The sequence below is a fragment of the Mytilus californianus genome, unplaced genomic scaffold (genome assembly GCF_021869535.1).
Source record: "Mytilus californianus isolate M0D057914Y unplaced genomic scaffold, xbMytCali1.0.p SCAF_10, whole genome shotgun sequence".
NCBI lineage: Eukaryota > Metazoa > Mollusca > Bivalvia > Mytilida > Mytilidae > Mytilus > Mytilus californianus.
Genome location: NW_026262582.1, coordinates 74,222,963 through 74,242,561, shown reverse-complemented (window position 1 = coordinate 74,242,561; position 19,599 = coordinate 74,222,963). Strand labels below are relative to the sequence as shown.

The 19,599-nt window shown below is 32.5% G+C and overlaps 1 protein-coding gene across 11 annotated transcripts in view; it reads right to left on the bottom strand.

Moving 5' to 3' along the window:
* LOC127718514 (disco-interacting protein 2 homolog C-like) overlaps positions 1–19,599 on the bottom strand; it is a 97,749-nt gene that overhangs the window by 11,712 nt on the left and 66,438 nt on the right. For 9 of the 11 annotated variants that reach the window (XM_052224577.1, XM_052224580.1, XM_052224579.1 and 6 more), the window contains 13 exons: positions 18,837–18,976; positions 17,976–18,112; positions 16,147–16,227; positions 15,585–15,797; positions 12,463–12,561; positions 10,948–11,080; positions 10,146–10,258; positions 8,717–8,797; positions 7,599–7,622; positions 5,120–5,243; positions 3,688–3,869; positions 1,621–1,782; positions 857–987 (listed from right to left, as the gene is read on the bottom strand). In XM_052224577.1, coding sequence (XP_052080537.1) covers positions 857–987; positions 1,621–1,782; positions 3,688–3,869; positions 5,120–5,243; positions 7,599–7,622; positions 8,717–8,797; positions 10,146–10,258; positions 10,948–11,080; positions 12,463–12,561; positions 15,585–15,797; positions 16,147–16,227; positions 17,976–18,112; positions 18,837–18,976 — 1,620 coding nt within the window. The remainder of the gene's footprint in view (positions 1–856; positions 988–1,620; positions 1,783–3,687; positions 3,870–5,119; positions 5,244–7,598; positions 7,623–8,716; positions 8,798–10,145; positions 10,259–10,947; positions 11,081–12,462; positions 12,562–15,584; positions 15,798–16,146; positions 16,228–17,975; positions 18,113–18,836; positions 18,977–19,599) is intronic. The other 2 variants (XM_052224578.1, XM_052224587.1) reach the window with 1 other exon arrangement.

Genomic DNA, 19,599 nt, shown 5'->3' with positions numbered 1-19,599 from the left:
TGACTTGGATGTAGAGTTGTCTCATTGGCACTCATACCACATCTTCTTATATCTATGTAATGTATTTATTTATTCATTAGAGGCAACATATTGTTATCGAACTTGCATGGGTGCTTTTCATTAGATGTGAAATGACAAATGATGTCTGATTTATTGAAACATTGTAAAAACAAAATTAATCCACAATAAGGAACAGGATTATAAACATGCTAATTCACTAGTTAACAGTCTGCACGAAAACATGTGTTACATATTTGTTATTCGTTCATTTTCTGTACATAAATTAGACCGTTTGTTTTCTCGTTTGAATTGTTTTACATTGTCATTTCGGGGCCTTTTATAGCTGACTATGTGGTATTGGCTTTGCTCATTGTTGAAGGCCATACGGTGACCTATAGTTGTTAATTTCTGTGTCATTTGGTCTCTTGTAGAGAGTTGTCTCATTGGCAATCATACCACATCTTCTTTTTTACAACACCCTACCAGACACATTTTCCTGACCTCGAGCTGACCATTCTTTGCTCTTACTTCTACTCTTAAATGTCACAATCTAAACATATAAGTAGCAATTACCCATTTTCATTACTTTGGTTTTACCTGATCAGGTATCAAATTCCGACCTCCCGAACCTGAGGCGAGCACACTACCATCAGACTACCAAGATATTTATCATAATACATCCTACCAAACATATATTCAACCAATGGCATTTTATTTTTTAATTTTGAATACAAACATTGAAATTACCCATAATCCTTTTAGATTGTCAATACTTACCTAGTGAGACACCATAAGACAAAACCTAATCCACAATATGGATCTAAACACAGAGTTACGTCCCTTGAAGAGTACTTACCTAGTGAGACACCATAAAACAAAACCTAATCCACAATATGGATCTAAACACAGAGTTACGTCCCTTGAAGGGTAAAATTCACATTGAAGTTTGATTGCTCTGCAAAGGGCAGTTGCAGCAGCATGAGACATCTACAAAGAAAAAAATATTTTATCAATAATACAATAGCATGGCTACTTTTTTTTAATTTGTTTTAATCTTTTTGTGGGTTCACTTTCCTAATCAAGCTACTCAACAGAGACTCAGTACAGCAGAAAGAACATGATCACATTATAGGCAATCGTCATTGACCTTGAACTAATGTCATTTGTTACTTAATGCATTGTTCCGTCACAAGTTTATTTTTGAAATTCAATTGTTGACTTAGCTGTTCTATAAATTTACACTAAATATTTCTGATTTGCCATAATTCTGCTTTTCCCCTTTGATTCCTGGTAATTTCTGTATTTAGGAGAAATAAATAAGTGAAACTGTGAGCTACTGCTAACTGATGATACCCCCAGCCCAAATACTTGGACGGTAAACAGGAAGTTGTCGAGTGATCAATCTGAAAACGCATCACACAGTATAGCCGACTTAAATTTCAGAAATCCTTGTATTGTAGTTCCTGATAAAAATGCGACGAAAAATTTTCATGGGACCGATGGACGGATGGATGGATGGACGGACAGATGGACGGACGGACGGACGGACGGACAGACAGAGGTAAAACAGTATACCCCACTTTTTTAAATCAGGGGTATAAAGATCCAGTTGTTCCTTACCTTAACACCTGCTAACATCCCAGTAGTAGAAACACTAAAGTCCAGATAACAAATCATTTCTGGAGTAGGTGCTCGGTAAACCACTTGTATTTTTTTCTTGGTTAAATCATCTGTGTCTATAAATGAAGGCCATGACTTTGGTTCCACTATAGATGTTGCTTCCTGTAAGTGAAAACAAATTATTGTGTTTACCGTTTAAACCATCATATAAGGGCTATTCCAGGAAAATTTGTAAGAAGGGGGGTTGGGAGGGACTCAATTTTAATAATATATGGGTAATGGGGTCAAGGCATTTAAATCAAAATTGTATATGGGTGGTGAAACTTGAAATAACCAACCCCCCCTTGTTATTCATTTTTCTGGAATAGCACTAACATTAATTAAAATGTTTATGCACCCTTTTTGTATTAAATCAACATACAGAGCTTGCTGATTTTTTACATATCAGCTCACTATATATAGCTAGGTAACAATGTATAGGAAGACAAAATATCCAACCTGGACATATCTTTGATTTTGCAAAATGCATTTAGTTCTGACATAGTTTTCTTTTGTTGTAAATAGGGGCTTTGGTGGCCGAGTGGTCTAAGTAGTCAAACTACTGTATCACTAGCCAGTCAACACTGAGGTTGTGAGTTCAAATCCCACACGGGGCATGTGCACTCGACTCCAATCTTAATTGACCATGATTGTCAGTTTTCCTACCGAAGGTCGTGGTTCTCTCTAAGCACTTCGGCTTCCTCCACCAATAAAAACTGACCGCCACGAAATAGCACAATAGATTTGAAAGTGGCGTTCAACACCAATCAATCAATCAATCATATTGTTGTAAATTGTTGTAAATTGAGTTACAGTTATTTCCCTTGGTTGCCATATTGCTTGGGTGAATTGGTTGATCATATTTGAGAACTTTACACATGAGGTACAAGCAAGTTAGAAAACAAATTCTTATTAGATCGTGGTGACGAATCAAACAAGCCATAAACAAATTAAAATTGATCTATAAACAACTTTTTCTAAAGATAAGCATTTAGTATACAAATAGAAGAAATTGTTTTGATTTTAAAAAAAAAGGAATTTCTGCACATTGCCCTTCAATATGCTGACAAAGAGAAACACTTCTAACTTAAAATATGTCAATTCAAAACTGTCTATGCTGTGGAAATACTTCACAGGTATCAATGTCCATGGATTAACATTTTTGGTTTTAAGATTAAAACATTCTAACTACATGGAAAGTTTGTTGTTTGTTGGGTACTTTAGGTTGTTGTTGGAAAGAACCTAGAAATCTACAAAAATTGATACACCACAGACAATAATACTTTCATATTGTCTCCATGTTGCTCAGTCCTTAGCTTTCTGTGTAGTGTTTTGTCGACTGTCATGTCTTTTCATTGTTATTCATTTTTCCCTCGGCATAGTCACTTTCTATATGACTTATGAGTTTTGAATGTCGCTTAGGTAACTTCTGTCTCTTTTATTTATAAATGAAAATAAACAGCAGGCATACCCCATAAGAATTCTGAATCAAATCAACATTATTATAAAGATAAAGGTCAATGTCACATGGTACTAAAACTGTAAATTTGTTAATTTTGACAAAGTAATTTTAACTATAAACAAGTGAAACTGTGAGCTACTGCTCACTGATGATACCACTGCCCAAATACTTGACGGTAAACAGGAAGTTATTGAGTGATGAATCTGAAAACGCATCAATGGTATAGCTGACTTGTATAAACCCTGAAACCAAATTTCAGAAATCCTTGTAGTGTATTTCCTGAGAAAGATGCGACGAAAAATATTCATGGGATGGACGGACTGACGGAAGGATGGAAGGACGGACAGATGGATGGACAGACAGACAGACAGACAGAGGTAAAACAGTATACCCCCACTTTTTTAAAACGGGGGTATAATTAATCAAATTAATAGAAGTATTGATGTGGAAGAAAACAGACTAGTTAAAGTGTAACAGATATAAAACAACCACTGGAAGAATTCCAGGTTCTCCTTATAGAGGAGGGATTAACAGATTGGAACAGGTAACTGAAGAAATATACAAACCTTTGATTTCATCAGCTTCAGTACCATAGAACTGGTTAATATAGCTGATGCTTTGCTGACTTCAACTATCATTTTAACTGTTGGTAATGTTGTGGCAATATTCTGTGGGTGGGGCGGTCGTATCGTCACGGGAACACAACCCACATATAAACAACCATAGAAAGCTGCTATTAATTCTATCCCTAAAAAACACATCACATTCTGACAATTACTATGCAAGAAAAAATAATAATATTATCATTAAGGTGGTACCCAACACCTTGACTAATATTAATTTGGCTCGTTTAATTTTCATAAAATTTTGACAAAATGTTTACTTTGACCCTTTGTCAAAAATATAAAAATTTCAAAAAATTTGAACCAACCACTTTATCAGAAAAATTTCACTGGTTATATAGCAGTTTGACAAACACTAATTTTGATCATTGAGAAGCTTAATATTTCCTTAACAATACAACGTAATTAAAACGTTTAGCTGATTTTTACAGAGTTATCTCCCTGTAGTGTTAGGTACCACCTTATTAAGTAAGTTTTAAGTTTGTTCTTAAAATATATGTAGTAACGTTTTCATGGCTTGTCTTTTCTTCAGCATGTTCAGTATTATTGGTACTTAGTTATATCTCAGTGTTTATTTGTCCTTTAAGGAATTTGTTGTTGATGACAGATCATTAAATCTATTCAAAACTTCCCTCGACTACTTGTAATTTAGAGCTTAATGTACTGTATAGATACTTGTTTGCTGTTGTAAACAATACATTGACCTCTATATGTTCTTTTGGATTTCTCGTGTCATTGGGTTGAAGTCTCATTGTTATTCAGTTTGAGATGGCCATCAACTGATAACGCTTACCTTTAGTAATTGAGATTATTACATATTTTCAGAATAGTTGTTTGAGATGATCCCTTATCTAAATCACAGTTGTCTAAGATGGTTCCTTTCTTTAAGTTTACTTAGTACTTAGTCCAGCAAAACGATCTCCTGTCTTAAGGATGTTTGCTACTCTGTTTCAAAATAACAAGCTTTTTAAAAGACTGTTTTAAATTGAAAGTTTGTAAATAAAGGAACTAAAAAAGCAGAAAAAAATTAAGGGTCCGTGTGCTTGTTTTCGAGTAATAAGCCATTGAAAATTTGGCGGGAAATGATTCTCTCTAGATTTTTCATACATTTAACATTGTCATCTTTTTTCTTTCAAAAACAATGAAAAAATAACAAGGATTTTATAAGATTTTCAAATATGGCTTTTTAAACTATATGTTATAAAATTATGAAAAGAAAAGTAGGGGTTAGCGGGCAAATTTTTTAATGGCACTACATGGATAAAACCAGAGGATTCCGAATATCTGGCAAAAATTCAAAAACAAGAGGAGAGAACATCCTTTAGTCTACCTTTCTCCCTTACATGAATTATATTAGTTTGAGATGGCCCCTTACCTGGAGAGTAAATCAGAGCAACATGATCTCCAGTATTCAGTCTCCCTTTTTCCATTAACATACAACCTATTCTTTCTGCTCTCTTATGTAACTGTGAACAAGTCATTTGTAACTGAGGCTGAATCTGCAAGTAAAATAACATATGATATAACGAATAAGAAGAATTTATCCATTGTTGGTAACTTAACATCACGTGAAAAATATTGCATGCATATTATAGAAAGCAACAAATCAAAATGATAATCAACGGGTACATTAAAAAAAGAGGGTGAAACAGGAAATCGTAGAGTTTTGAATCCCACTTGAAAAACAATGGTATAGTTAGAATCAACAGTTGTGTTTTATAAAATAAGAACAGATTTCAACATTTAAATATCAGTTTAGTCGAAATGTGCATCTGGTGCAAACAAATTGGTATTGTTAATGTCTTTAGAGCTGTCATAAGCTTGTCAAGTTTAAAATAATGTAAAAGGTCATATATTTTCTGATCCAAACACTAAGACCCAATATTTCTCCCCTTCAATTATAAACTCTTCTTTCTATCACTGAAACTCTTGATGTGCAGAGATACTAACATCCCTAGTAACCAGGAAATTCCCCAGTTTGACTGAACATTGTTGCACACAGAAAATAATTTTAACCCTATATATTGACCCCCAAACGGAGAAAACAGGTTTTTTCGTAATTCTTTTGTAATGCATTATATGTCCACAGAAAACATGCCATTAAGATCTGAACAGAGACAAAGGTTAAACACATATACATATTTGAAAAAGAAGAAATGAAAAAATTTTCAATCCTATCCTCAACAGAGTTTTGTTCAGTTACACTGCATTTAAAAATAGCATCGAGAGTTCACTATCTGAATTGTAAATCTTTGCATGTAGTATCCTGATTCACTCCACAATTTCCTGTCAGCAACAGAATCTTGTTATTAAGGATGAACTTAGGTGAAATTAAAAAAAATCTAGAATTTAAAATTGATGCTATAAGTCAAAAGAGCATTAGTTGAGGAACAAAATAAGCTAAAAATATTGATATGGAGCTCCTTTTCGAGATACTTAATTTTTAAAAAAATGGCGGGAAAAGGCTTACTCAGACTTTTACCTTATATTTGCATTGGTATTATTTGGGTCTCAAACTGAAAGAAAAGAAATCTAGAATCTGCTAAAATTTTGGTAAATGACCTTTTATGAGCTATTGAAGTCTTATATGAAAAGAAAAATGGGTGTTATGGGGCAAAATATTTTACCCTGTATCGTAGGAAAAAAAACCAAGGAGTCCGTACATCTGACAAAAATTCCAAAACCTAACCTAAGTACATCCTTAAATCTTACTGTGGATTATTATTACTTGGGTATCAATTTTCGTGAATTTCGTGAATAAAGATGAACCACAAATTTAAAGTTAAAAAATAAATCAATTTCTCATAGGATTGTATGCTAACTTTGGCAAACCATGAAATCCAGTATCAGAAAAAATATATTTTTTCTAACATCAACAAAATTTGGTACCCTGGAAAAATAAAAGAACCCTCAGTTTGTTAATCTTTAATCAGATAATGAACTTCCAATGGTATTTTTAAATGTGTTGTAATAATAGATTATCTATAGTTCTGAAAATTAGAGGAAGTTTCTCAGCTACAATATCATCTAAGTTTGAAAGACCTTTGTGAATGATTTTGAGAAAAACATCAATTTAGTAGACAAGGGATTATGGTGTACTCTTTCTAAATATAAAATCATTCAGATTATATTATACCATTACATGACATACATTTCATACATTCAGAGGGCATAATTTGACATTTCTTGAATTCTTGGTAATTCTTTGAAATTATAAATTGAAACAATGTTTAATTTAAAAATTGAAATCTAGTCAAATAGTTGGGAGGCACTCAAATTAATTAATTGCAGGGTGGTTGCATTTTCAATAGAATTTTGAAAAATTATGTGTTAAATGACAATTTTATATAATGAATGGTTGGGTCTAAAAAAGGTGACTCCCATGCCTTCAGACCTGCCAACTAACACGATTTATGGGGGATTTCCCACATAAGGGGTGTTGACATGAATTTTAAAGTTCTTTATCATATTAACTGAACACTTCAAAACAGGCATTCAAATGAGTGAAAAGGGTATTTAAGCACATATATACTGATTCAAACAATATAGTAATAGATTAAAAACACTTATGACAATAAAAGAGGAGCATTATGTACTCTTGCAATTAAAATCCCCCATGGAAATTTTGAAAAGTTGACAGGTATGTGCCTTTAATTCTGGAACAGCTCTTGTTTCGATTACTGAAGAATTTGTCAGTCAAAAAAATATCAAATTATGCCATAACTGTATAGATTACCAACATGCTCTGAGCAGCCTTATATCTACATGAATTGCTACATTTGTTTTCTTTCCTTGTATGTAACTCTGATATATATATTATATTATTTGTTTACATTGTGTTAGTAGGTCATTACCTGGTAAGGCCATTTCCCTTGAATCTGATAGAAACATAGTATATGTAGCATACAAACAAATATTACAAGTCAAAATCTTGGTCACTAAAATGTTTTTGTAAACTATAAAAAGTCCTACACACTAGATTTTCAAAGTGATTTAGATTTTTTAGGAAATATGGCAAACAAAATAAAATCTTTTTTATGAATCTTTATTATCTTTCCTCAGTTTTGATTTTAAAATCAAACAAACTACATGTAGTTACATTATTTTAGAAGGTAAAAATTCCCCTGCAAAAAAAAGAAGCCACAAAAAATTTTTAGCTGTAAGAAAGTTGTAAATAAAGATTTCCAAGATTTCTGCAGTTCTGACATTGATTTTTTTATCTACCACACTACTCCCTCCGATAACGACATTTTTTCAATGGAGATAGTTAAATTTTAAATTTGTGAGTCATACTGAGCATTTTCAAATTAGCAAATGTATCTATCAACAAGAGAGTCTTAAATTACAATTATCCTGTTATTTAGTTCTTTCTTGTCTCACAAAAAGGCTATCAAACTTATCTGAATTGTGTCCGTGCCTTGTTTTCAAATATTTATACCATTGTACACCAAATGAACACATAAACATTCAGTTTCAAAAATAATAATAAATATTAAAATCACAAATACATTAACAACAACTTTCTCTTGGTAAAAATACAAATAAATTATAAGAAACTGAGATTTTATTTGTTTTGGTGATCAAAGTTGGGGGAGGAGGGATACGGCTTCTATGCCCCTGGATCCAACACTGCTGCTGGACATTGTCAAATGTTACAGTGACACCGTGACTGATTTTCAATGTCCAAGCAAAAAAATAACTCTTCAACTTAAATCAACATTAATATTTGTAAATAATTTAAAAATAATATATAAAAGACAAAAATGCATTTGAACTGAGCATTGTAAATAAAGCACACATACATACACAATACACATACTTTGTAAATACATTAACAAGCACAATACATACCACAACACAAATCACTGTAAATAATTCAAATATAAACACACATAACACACATATCAATGCCTTTAAATAAAAAATATAAAACTGTAAATTATACACAAATGAATAGGCCAACTACACTTACCTTAGAATTGAGCATCGTAAATAATATATGATCAGGTGTGGACTGTGACCTCCATCGTAAAATCTCTGTTAAAAACTGGTGCTGTAAATCAAGTAGATGAAAATAAATTAAAATATTCAAATGCAGGACTGAATAATAAATTTTGGATTTTATCTTGGATATCTTTTATTTTTGTAGATGACTTGGATGATTAGAATTTTTCTTGCTGTTTTTTTCACATTAAGCAAGTTTTAGCTGACTCCTTGACGATTTATTTTTGTGGATTTTTAGATAATGTAACAATATAGAAGATTCTAAATTGTCATATTCATGCAATTATTTTACTCTTGAAAGTTATGAAAAAATAAATGGCTCACAAAAATTAGTTGGTTTGCATTTATTGATTGTCCAGTGAAATTTTGTTCTGACCATTAAATAATAATTATCAACATGACCTGAATTTCTATCAAACCATTCATCACTTTGGCAAACTCTGTAGTTTAATTTTTTTTCAAAATGACAATGCATTTTTTTACATTAGCAAAAAAAAAGTTCTTATTACAGACAGTTGGACTCCTTCTTTGACATATGAGCTGCCTCAGATAGAAATCGACCTTATGCAAGTGCACGTATACATGTTTATTTTAAAGACTTTGATTGATTTTGGAAGACTCAAATTCGAAATAAAAGAAAAAATTTCGTCTAGTTTTGTAGGGTTCTTATGACAATTCAATTCTAAAACAGTTCCAGGCTTTCCATAGAGATTTTTTCAACCTAAAATAAGTTAACAGATGTATTGATATTCATTTGCATAAGGTCAATTTCTATCCAACACAGCTCATATGTTGCAGCAAAGAATAAAAACAGAAAATCATGAAAAAAATGAGTCCAAGGAGAAAATCAAACAAGATTTATTAAATTCAGTAACTATTCGACTGCATTGCAATTGTTGTTCAACAAACAAATTCTTTACCAATGCAATTTCAGGGAAAACTTAATACAAACAGAATTCCAATTAATGTGGTACATAACACTACAGGGAGATAACTCTGTAAAATTCAGCTGAACGTTTCAATCTGTTAAGGAAATATTAAGCTTCACGATGATCAAAATTAGTGTTTGTCAAATTGCTATATATCCAATGAAATTTGAAATATGATAAAGTGTGTGGTTCAAGTTTTTTGAAGTTTTATATTTTTGTAAAAGGGTCAAAGTAAATGTTTTGTCAAAATTTTATGAAAATTAAACGAGCCAAATTAATTTTAGTCAAGGTGTTTGGTACCACCTTAATGCAATTCTAATCCCCAAATATTAATTGTAAATATAAAAACATTGTAAAATTTCTGATTTTAAAATAACTCTCAACCTTTAAACATTCGAGTAAAAATGTCCCTAATATGATCAGTTCCTTTATAGAATATTGAAGGACTTTCCAATATGCCTCAATTACCTTTTTAGCATTATCTGTCTCTTCGTCTGAAGATGTAAGTTCTCTCCCTTGAGCCCACGCCATCCTTGCCCCCTGTACAATGTTACCAACATGGACTGCTGAGGGCGTCACATCTGGAAGAAAACATTATAATTGTATAAAAATTTATACTTCAATACAGGTCTAGCTGGAAATATTTTCTTCATCCATTGTATGATACGTGGATTCATAATTATTAGTTGGATACCAATTTTCGTGGGTTTCGTGGGTACAGGTGAACCACGAATTCAAATGTTCAACGAATTACATATTTAATATAGACTTTGTATGCACAGATTGGCAAACCACGAAATCAAATATCCACGAAAATGCAAAGAATCCTCAATCCACGAAAATAAATGAATCCACAGTAGTACCTTTTCACGGTTTCATTTTTTTTTTCTAAGGTTTTGAACATATTTGAATAATCTTAAGAATTTTTCTTATTTTCCTGGTTGCATGGTAATAAACATAAGAAGATCTGGTATAATACTGCCAATGAGACAACTATCCACCAAAGAAAAAATGACATAGTATTGGCATCTTTAGGTCACTGTATGGCCTTCAACAATGAGTAAAACCTATGCAAAACAGCCATGACATGACAAAATGTAAAATCAGGCTGTTGGTATGAATTTTTTAGCCTTTTTATTATTATTGAAGGTCGCACAGTGACCTATAGATGTTTACAACCACTTCCATTGGTCTCTGGTGGAATGTTGTCTTACACCACATTTCCTTTAAAAAAAATATGCATATAATTTGATTTAATAAAAGCACAAACCTGGTTTGAATTCTCTTGGTTTTGGTAGATTTGTAACACATGTATGAGGACACATGAGCACATTTGCAGGATGTAAGCTTCCTTCTAAAAATCTTTTCTTTGTTTCATGTAAATGTATACCACCCAGTGGAGTCTGTAAAGATAAAAGATCAAGGTCATTTTTTCTATTCTAACACATTTCTGTCTATCAAGGTTTTTGTCGAGCCTGCGACTGCCTCATGTTACAAAGTTTCCGTCAGTCACATGTCCAATGTCCTTGAACTCATTTTCATGGTTCAGTGACTACTTGAAAAAAAAGTTAAGATTTTTTTGTAATGTTAAATTCTCTCTTATTATAAGTAATAGGATAACTATATATATAATATAGATACCTATAATAGGTCTAGTATATTCGGTGTATGGAAGGACTGTAAGGTGTACATGTCCAACTGGCAGGTGTCATCTGACCTTGACCTCATTTTCATGGTTCAGTGGTTACAGTTAAGTTTTTGTGTTTTGGTCTTTTTTTCTAATACTATATGCAATAGTTCAACTATATTTGGTGTATGGAAATATTTTATGATCTATTTGTCAGTCACGCAGGTTTTATTTGACCTTGACCTCATTTTCAAGGTTCATTGCTCAGTGTTAAGTTTTTGTGTTTTGGTCTGTTTTTCTTAAACTATAAGCAATAGGTCAACTATATTTGTTGTATGGAAGAATTGTTAGCTGTACATGCCTGCCTAGCATGGTTCATCTGACCTTGACCTCATTTTCATGGTTCAGTGGTCAATGTTTAGTTTACTTGGTTAATGTTAAGTTTATGTGACAGTTGTAATAAAGCTTTATATTTAGGACTATCAACATAATATCAATGATTAGTAAAGAAGGCGAGACATTTCAGCGTGTGCACTCTTTTTAACTTTACTGCTGTAATAAAATTTTTATACTTTAGACAAATTTGAAGCACACTTTTTAAGTGTCCATTTATGCTCAGTTATAAAATCCTGATATTGATTGGTGCCAGCTGATTGTTATCAAAATAGGTAAATCCTGAGGTTGTTCCGAATAATTACTTGACAATTTTTATTGACTAGGAATTAATGCATTTATGTATCCATCATAGAGCTGGGGATATAGTAACTGAATTATTTGGTTGTGGTTTAAACCACTGATAGAACCAATAGCTTTCATCATTTAATGAAAGCATTCTACCACAAGACCCCTGAAAAACTTCCATCATTCAAGAAATGCATTCTTCAAGACCCCTGGAAAGGTCTTCATTGTCTTAGATTGTGAGATACCGTCATCATTTTGGTACAAAGTGTATAATCTATAGTTTTACCTACCTTTGGTAAATAATTGTGAGGGACTAGAGACAAACAAAACCCCAACTTGATGTATACTAACTACGGCCTGTAAAACTGGACTGTTGTAACCTACCTTTGGTAAATAATTGTGAGGGACTAGAGACAAACAAAACCCCAACTTGATGTATACTATCTACAGCTTGTAAAACTAGACTGTTGTACATACCTTTGGCAAATAATTGTGAGGGACTAGAGACAAACAAAAGACCCCAACTTGATGTATACTATCTACGGCTTGTAAAACTCTACTCATCCATTGGAAACTCTGAAAAAATTTATAATGTTTAAATCAAAAGAAATACAAAAGAAAGTATAAAATGAATTAATGCTAGACACTTAATTATTTCACAAATTTGTTGGATTATCAGAATTAGATAAACAATGTATTATCATTAATAACTCTATAGAATCTGTATAAAATAAGTTGATCGGAAGTGAAAATTCTTGTATTATAATCCTAATTTACAAGTGATAGGTAAAAAATCATGTCTATAAAAATTAATAAAACATGAAAAAGAACAACATTCTAGAGGCCATTGTTTATCTTAATTTTTTTGGGGGGGTAAGGTAGGGGGGGGGGGGGCAACTTTCTTACTAGAATTTCCAGATTTAATAGATGAAAGTATGAAAGTTGGCACTGCAAAGTCACATGTGGAAAAGAATATGCTTACCCTTCTGGAGCACCTGAGATCACCCCTAGTTTTTGGTGGGGGTTCGTGTTGCTCAGTCTTTACTTTTCTATGATGTGTTTTGTGTACTGTTGTTTTCTTTTTTCTTTTTTTGCCTTGACATTGTTAGTTTATTTTCGTCTTATGAGATAGGTATTGTTTGCCTCTCTTTTTCATGTACAGATGGTGTTGTACCAAATTCCTTATGTTTACATGTTCTAATAAAATGCTCCGCAGGGCGCAGCTTGATACGACCGCAGAGGTCGAACCCTGAACAGTTGGGGCAAGTATGGACACAACATTCAAGCTTGATACAGCTCTGAATTTGGATTGTGATTAAATATTTGACACAGCATAGGTTTCTGACACAGAATGAATGTGGTCTAAGAACTTAAAAATTTTAAATTGAACATTCACCTATTATGGTCCAATATCCAAAATCTAAATACATGGTTAGATTCAGCATATCAAAGAACCCCAAGAATTCAATTTTTGATGAAATCAAACAAAGTTTAATTTTGGACCCTTTTGACCTCAATGTGGACAAAGTTGATAATGGGGCCCAAAAATCAAAAATCTAAATACATGGTTAGATTCAGCATATCAAAGAACCCCATATATTCAATTTTTGTTGAAATCAAACAAAGTTTAATTTTGGACCCCGATTTGGACCAACTTGAAAACTGGGCCCATAATCAAAAATCTAAATACATGTTTAGATTCAGCATATCAAAGAACCCTAAGAATTCAATTTTTGTTAAAATCAAACTAAGTTTAATTTTGGACCCTTTGGACCTTAATGTAGACCAATTTGAAAACCGAACCAAAAATTAAGAATCTAAATACATGGTTAGATTCGGCATATCAAAGAACCCCAATAATTCAATTTTTGATGAAATCAAACAAAGTTTAATTTTGGACCCTTTGGACCTCAATGTGGACCAATTTAAAAACGGGGCCCAAAATCGAAAAAACTAAATACACGGTTAGATTCAGCATATTAAAGAACCCCAAGAATTCAAGAATAAAACCCCATTGAAATTGGTCAAGAAATAAGCAATTTATACGAAGTATATTCTTTTGCACAATACTGTGCAATTAAATATTTCTTGCTATTGCGCAATACTGTACAATTGACAATTTCTTGCTATTGCGCAATATTGTGCTATTGGATATTTCTTGCTATTGCGCAATACTGTGCAATTGAAGATTTCTTGCTGTTGCACAATACTGTGCAATTGAAGATTTCTTGCTATTGTGCAATACTGTGCAATTGAAAATTTCTTGCTATTGCACAATACTTATTATATAATAATTTACACATCCTGTTTGGTGTGTATCTCCTACCATATCATTATTATTTGCTTTTAAATATAAATCAGAAATAACCAACTTAAAATGGAAAATTTTAAAAGAAAAAAAAAAGAAAAAAAAGGAAAAAAAAAAATATCCCCTCCCCCAAATTTTTTGAACCCCCTTATGATTCATCACCCACAAACTCAATCCCAGCCTTCCCTTTGTGGTATGGTACCTTGCAGTACAATTTCAGAGAGATCCATACACTTGAACACAAGTTATTGTCTGGAAACTAGAAAAATGTGTTTTTTGGCCCCTTTTTGGCCCCAAATTCCTACACGTTTAAGGCAATTACCCCCAAACTCAAACCCAGCTTTCCCTTTGTGATATGGAACCTTGTAGTACAATTTCAGAAAGATCCATACACTTACACACAAGTTATTGTCCTGAAACTAGAAAAATGCTTGTTTTTTGCCCCTAATTCCTAAAATATTGAGGCAATTACCCCCATCATCAATCCCAGCCTTCCCTATGTGGTATGGTACCTTGCAGTACAATTTCAGAGAGATCCATACACTTGAACACAAGTTATTGTCTGGAAACTAGAAAAATGCTTATTTTTGGCCCCTTTTTGGCCCCGAATTCCTAAACGTTTCGGCAATTACCCCCAGTCTCAATTCCATCTTTCCCTTTGTGATATGGAACCTTGTAGTACAATTTCAGAAAGATCCATACACTTACACACAAGTTATTGTCATGAAACTAGAAAAATGCTTGTTTTTTGCCCCTTTTTTGGCCCCTAATTCCTAAAATTTTGAAGCAATTACCCCCTAAATCAATCCCAGCATTCCTTTGCTGATATGGAACCATGTGGTACAATGTCAGAGAGATCCATACACTAACACATAAGTTATGTCTGGAAGTTACAAAAATGCTTATTTTTGGCCCCTTTTTGGCCCCTAATTCCTTTACTGTTGGTACCATAACCCCCAAAATCAATCCCAACCTTCCTTTCGTGGTATTGAACCTTGTGGTAAAATTTCATAGAGATCCATTCACTTAAACTAAAGTTAGAGTGCGAAAACCAATGTGTCTTCGGACGACGCCGACAACGACGACGACGACAATAACGTCATACCAATATACAACCACAAAAATTTTTTTGCGGTCGTATAAAAACTCAACCAAGAACTAAGTTCAAAGTTAAAAGTTATCAATGTTACATACAAAAAACAGACAATAATGGTCAGTGAAAAAACTATATCTAAATCTATCAAAGTTACTCGTTCAACAATGGACAAAACCAGACAACTCATATTTATACCTCTTCCTCTGAACAGTCAGGTCTCTGTTCTGCCACGATCACAATTCGCTCATCTTTAAGTACATTGATTGAAAACACAGCAATTCGTCCACGGTAAATAAATTTCATTGGTTCTACTGCCAATACTGTTGCTATTATATCGTCTGTATTATGCCGTCGCCCTGATACCTGCATCAGACCTTCTTTACTACCACAAACAAATACTAAACCACCCTGAAATTAGAAAACAATTTATCAAAATTTGACAAAAACATTATTCAGCATATTGTTCTATATATATATGATCATTTATCTTTAAAATATTTCTTAAATTTGACAAGTCACTTTTCCTTTCGTCATAACAGTTGAACCTAATATACAAAGGAAAAAATTATCTAAGCTTCTGAATTCAATGTTTTAAAATAAATCTATGGTGAGATTTAAGCTGGTAGAAGAGGCCTGCGTAGGGTGGGCAGGTGGAAAAAGACAAAATCTACACGAGCTGTGGTGTACATGATTAAGGGACAAAAATTAGTAATGAAGAAATTTGTGATATCCCAATGTTATATTACTGTCAACTTACCGGTCCTAGGAATCCTAACAACCCTGTCCGTACATATAATTTGTCTCCTATAGGTCGTCCATCATTGTTTAGAGGCTGTATCTATAATAAAGAATATAAAAAATTTGCAGCACATGTTGTAAATTGTTTAAATCTTATCACGAACTAAGATAAAGCTGCAAATATTTAAAGAGATAACATAAGGGCTATTCTCAATTAAAATGTATGTGGGAGGGTAGGAAGGGACTTTCAAAATATCCCTACAACCAAGAACCATATTTTAGATAATTTTGCATAATGGTAACAAGACACATACTGAAAAAAGACCCATGACCCACATTCAATAATTAAACTTCCCTTCTTACCCTCCCACATACATTTTAATGGAATAGCCCTAAGAAATAATAACATTTTAAAAGAAGTAAATTTTTTGCCTAGCATGGACTTCAAACATGGTCAAGATCATTAAATTAACAATTTGGGTTAGTTTCTGTTCCACATGCACACATAGTTTTGATTGGTAAATCTCTTGCTTGTATCAAGTATATAATTAATGGTTTTCATGTGCCTGTCCCTAGTCAAGAACCTGTCAGTAGTTGTTGTATATGATATCTTAATGTTTGTTTACCCGGTATTTGAAAACTTTGGTGTTAATAACAGATCTTGTTTGTTTCTATTCAATCTACAGTGGATTCATTTATTTTCATGGGTATCAATTTTCGTGGATTCAGGAAAACTTGCATTTTCGTGGATATTTGATTTCGTGGTTTTGCCAATCTCTGCATACAAGGTCAATAGAAAAGGAGAAGATCCGGTAAGGGCCGATTTTGGCCTCAAAATTCAGATTCATCTAATGAAAGATTTTGGACACTTTTCAAACACTTAAGTGTCTACTTCAGTCGATTCAACTAGTTTATGTGAAAGATTTGAACTGATTTAGTCATTAAAGACGCTCAATTTCAAGCTTAAATATGAAAAATCTATAAAATATGCCATAATATGTCACTTTTCAGATGGTTTTTGTCAAAAATGAAAGTGGCCGCATCCGTGTTCATTCTCAACCTTTATATATGTTATGTATTATTATCAAATACAACTTGCATTTAAATATTAAGAATTTTCATTTAGACGGAAACCATCTAAAAATTAACCAAAATGCAAAAATTTCGAAGATTTCAGTAATTCAACATGACTTAATGATGCTAGTACCCGATACATGTGCATTGTATTGTCAAAAACAGCCCATATTTATGTAACAGAAGTATTCTTCTTTCCAATAAATAGCTAAAAATTTACATTTTAACAATTTTGTAAAACTGCTATATTTTGGGGCCAAAAAGGGGTCTTACTGGGCCTACTCCTTTGTCATTCGTTAAATATTTGAATTTGTGGTTCACATGTACCCACGAAAACCACGAAAATTGGAATACGACGAATAATAATGAATCCACAGTATTTAACTTTTAGACTCAGGATGATTTAGAGCTTGACATATGCTTGAAGATTATGTGTCCATCTAGATGTTTTTTGGTTATTTTTGTTGTTTGGAAGCTGTCTCTTTGATGTATACCCCACAGTTCCTTTTAGTTATAGAAATGTAAGTATAAAATATTTATCTTTCCTTATATCATTTTCTGGTTCAACAAATACCAACTTGATGTTCTATAGGAAAATTTTGTTAAAATCGATAAAAAAAAAATCAGTATCAAGGTCATCCTGTTTTTTCGGTTACATTATAACTCATCAGGGCTTGTATGTGATAGATAATGTAACCAAGACAGCATTACTTATTATCTTACAAAAGTATACAGATCAAAGTAAGCAGAGCTACTACTAGTTAATAATCTTACCTGGAAAGTATTACTGGTGACTCCCTGTAGACCCCAGTAATTGCTGCCTGTGTAACCAGCACAGACACACAACTCTCCGACTTCATCTGTTTTACAGAGATATGGTAACCCATCAACTTTTATCACAATCATCACAGCTGGAAGACAAAACAATCATGTGGTTACATATCTTAATAAAATGTCGCATAATTTCATAGTTCTAGCAATTGCATAATATTTGTTCACTTAATAAGAGACAGTTATTACCTCTGAACTTCTAAAGAAGATGATATTTAAAGTAGCGTCACAATGTTTGTTTTCTTTGAAAAACTGTAAAGGATTGGTGCAAATTTTATTTCTCTTGTTTTACTGCCATCATACATTTAGGTTATTAGACATACAAGTTTGAGGGAATCATTTGCTCCTTTATGATGTTTAAAATGAAAAATCCTAAAAATATTAACAGGATTACTGTGCATATGCGGAAGTTCTGACAGAAAAAAATATAAAAGAATTTCGTTTTACTAGTAGTGGCCTTTCTCCATTGATTAAGCTTGTGAAATAAGAACTTTGACCTCCATCAATAGTTCTTTTAAAATTCTTTCGCAAATCAATTGAAAAAGTAACACAAAATGTATCAGCTAAATCAGGATCATGACAAGGTTGTATTATATCATCTATCTTATCTCTATTTGTTTTAATGATTAACTGAATGATGTAGCTTAACATTTGTCAACAAGAAATAATATTATTCAGGACAATAACAGGCCTAGGTCACCAATTCGTATACAAAGTCCTAAAATCGTCCTGAAAATTTATTTCTTATCTCGTCTCAATAGTTTCCCTTTATGCCTCTTTTTTCCTAACTTTAGTTGCTCTCACCTCCTGGCATAACTTGACCACAATCCTGGAGTGTTAAAGAAGTTAAACTATTTTCACTGTCCACTCGTACCACACCATGACTTAACCCTAACATAGATAAAATACCACGACCTGTTGCACTAGCACTTGTTCTCCCAGGCCTGAAAATTTTTTAAAAATCATTTTAGTGACATTAAGATAATTAACTATAATAAAAAATCAATTAATTTTCACAATTTTGATTTAGATGTTATCTATAGCTATTAATTGTAAAAATTTTGTAAGAGTTCCATAGAACCCTGTGTCTCATCTGCAGTTACTGCTGTCGTGTTAAAGTGTAATGTTTACCAAAAACTAAGTCAATTTATAAGTAAAATACAGAGAAAAAAAATCAACTATATCAAAGATAATTTTAACTGAATTACAGTACTACTTCTACAATAGTGTCTAACTACCTTACCCATGAAGGTCCCACACAGTTGAAATACTATAAATTCAGATTTAATGAGTGCATTAATTATTGCAAATCATTGACCTCTGGCAAAAATGTGAAATCTAATTAATGCAATTTATAAAAGAAGGAAAATCACTAAATAAAAAAATAAATGCAAGTTTTTAATAGTGCAAACCTGATACTGTTTCATTCATAAAATAATCGCCAAAATTTCTGAATTAAATGTATAACAGTAAAAAAAATATTTTACTTTGGTAGACCGGTTTATTCCCGATTGTCCCACTTTTTAAAATTTTAGTTCTGATTGTCCCACATTATTTTATGAAGTAA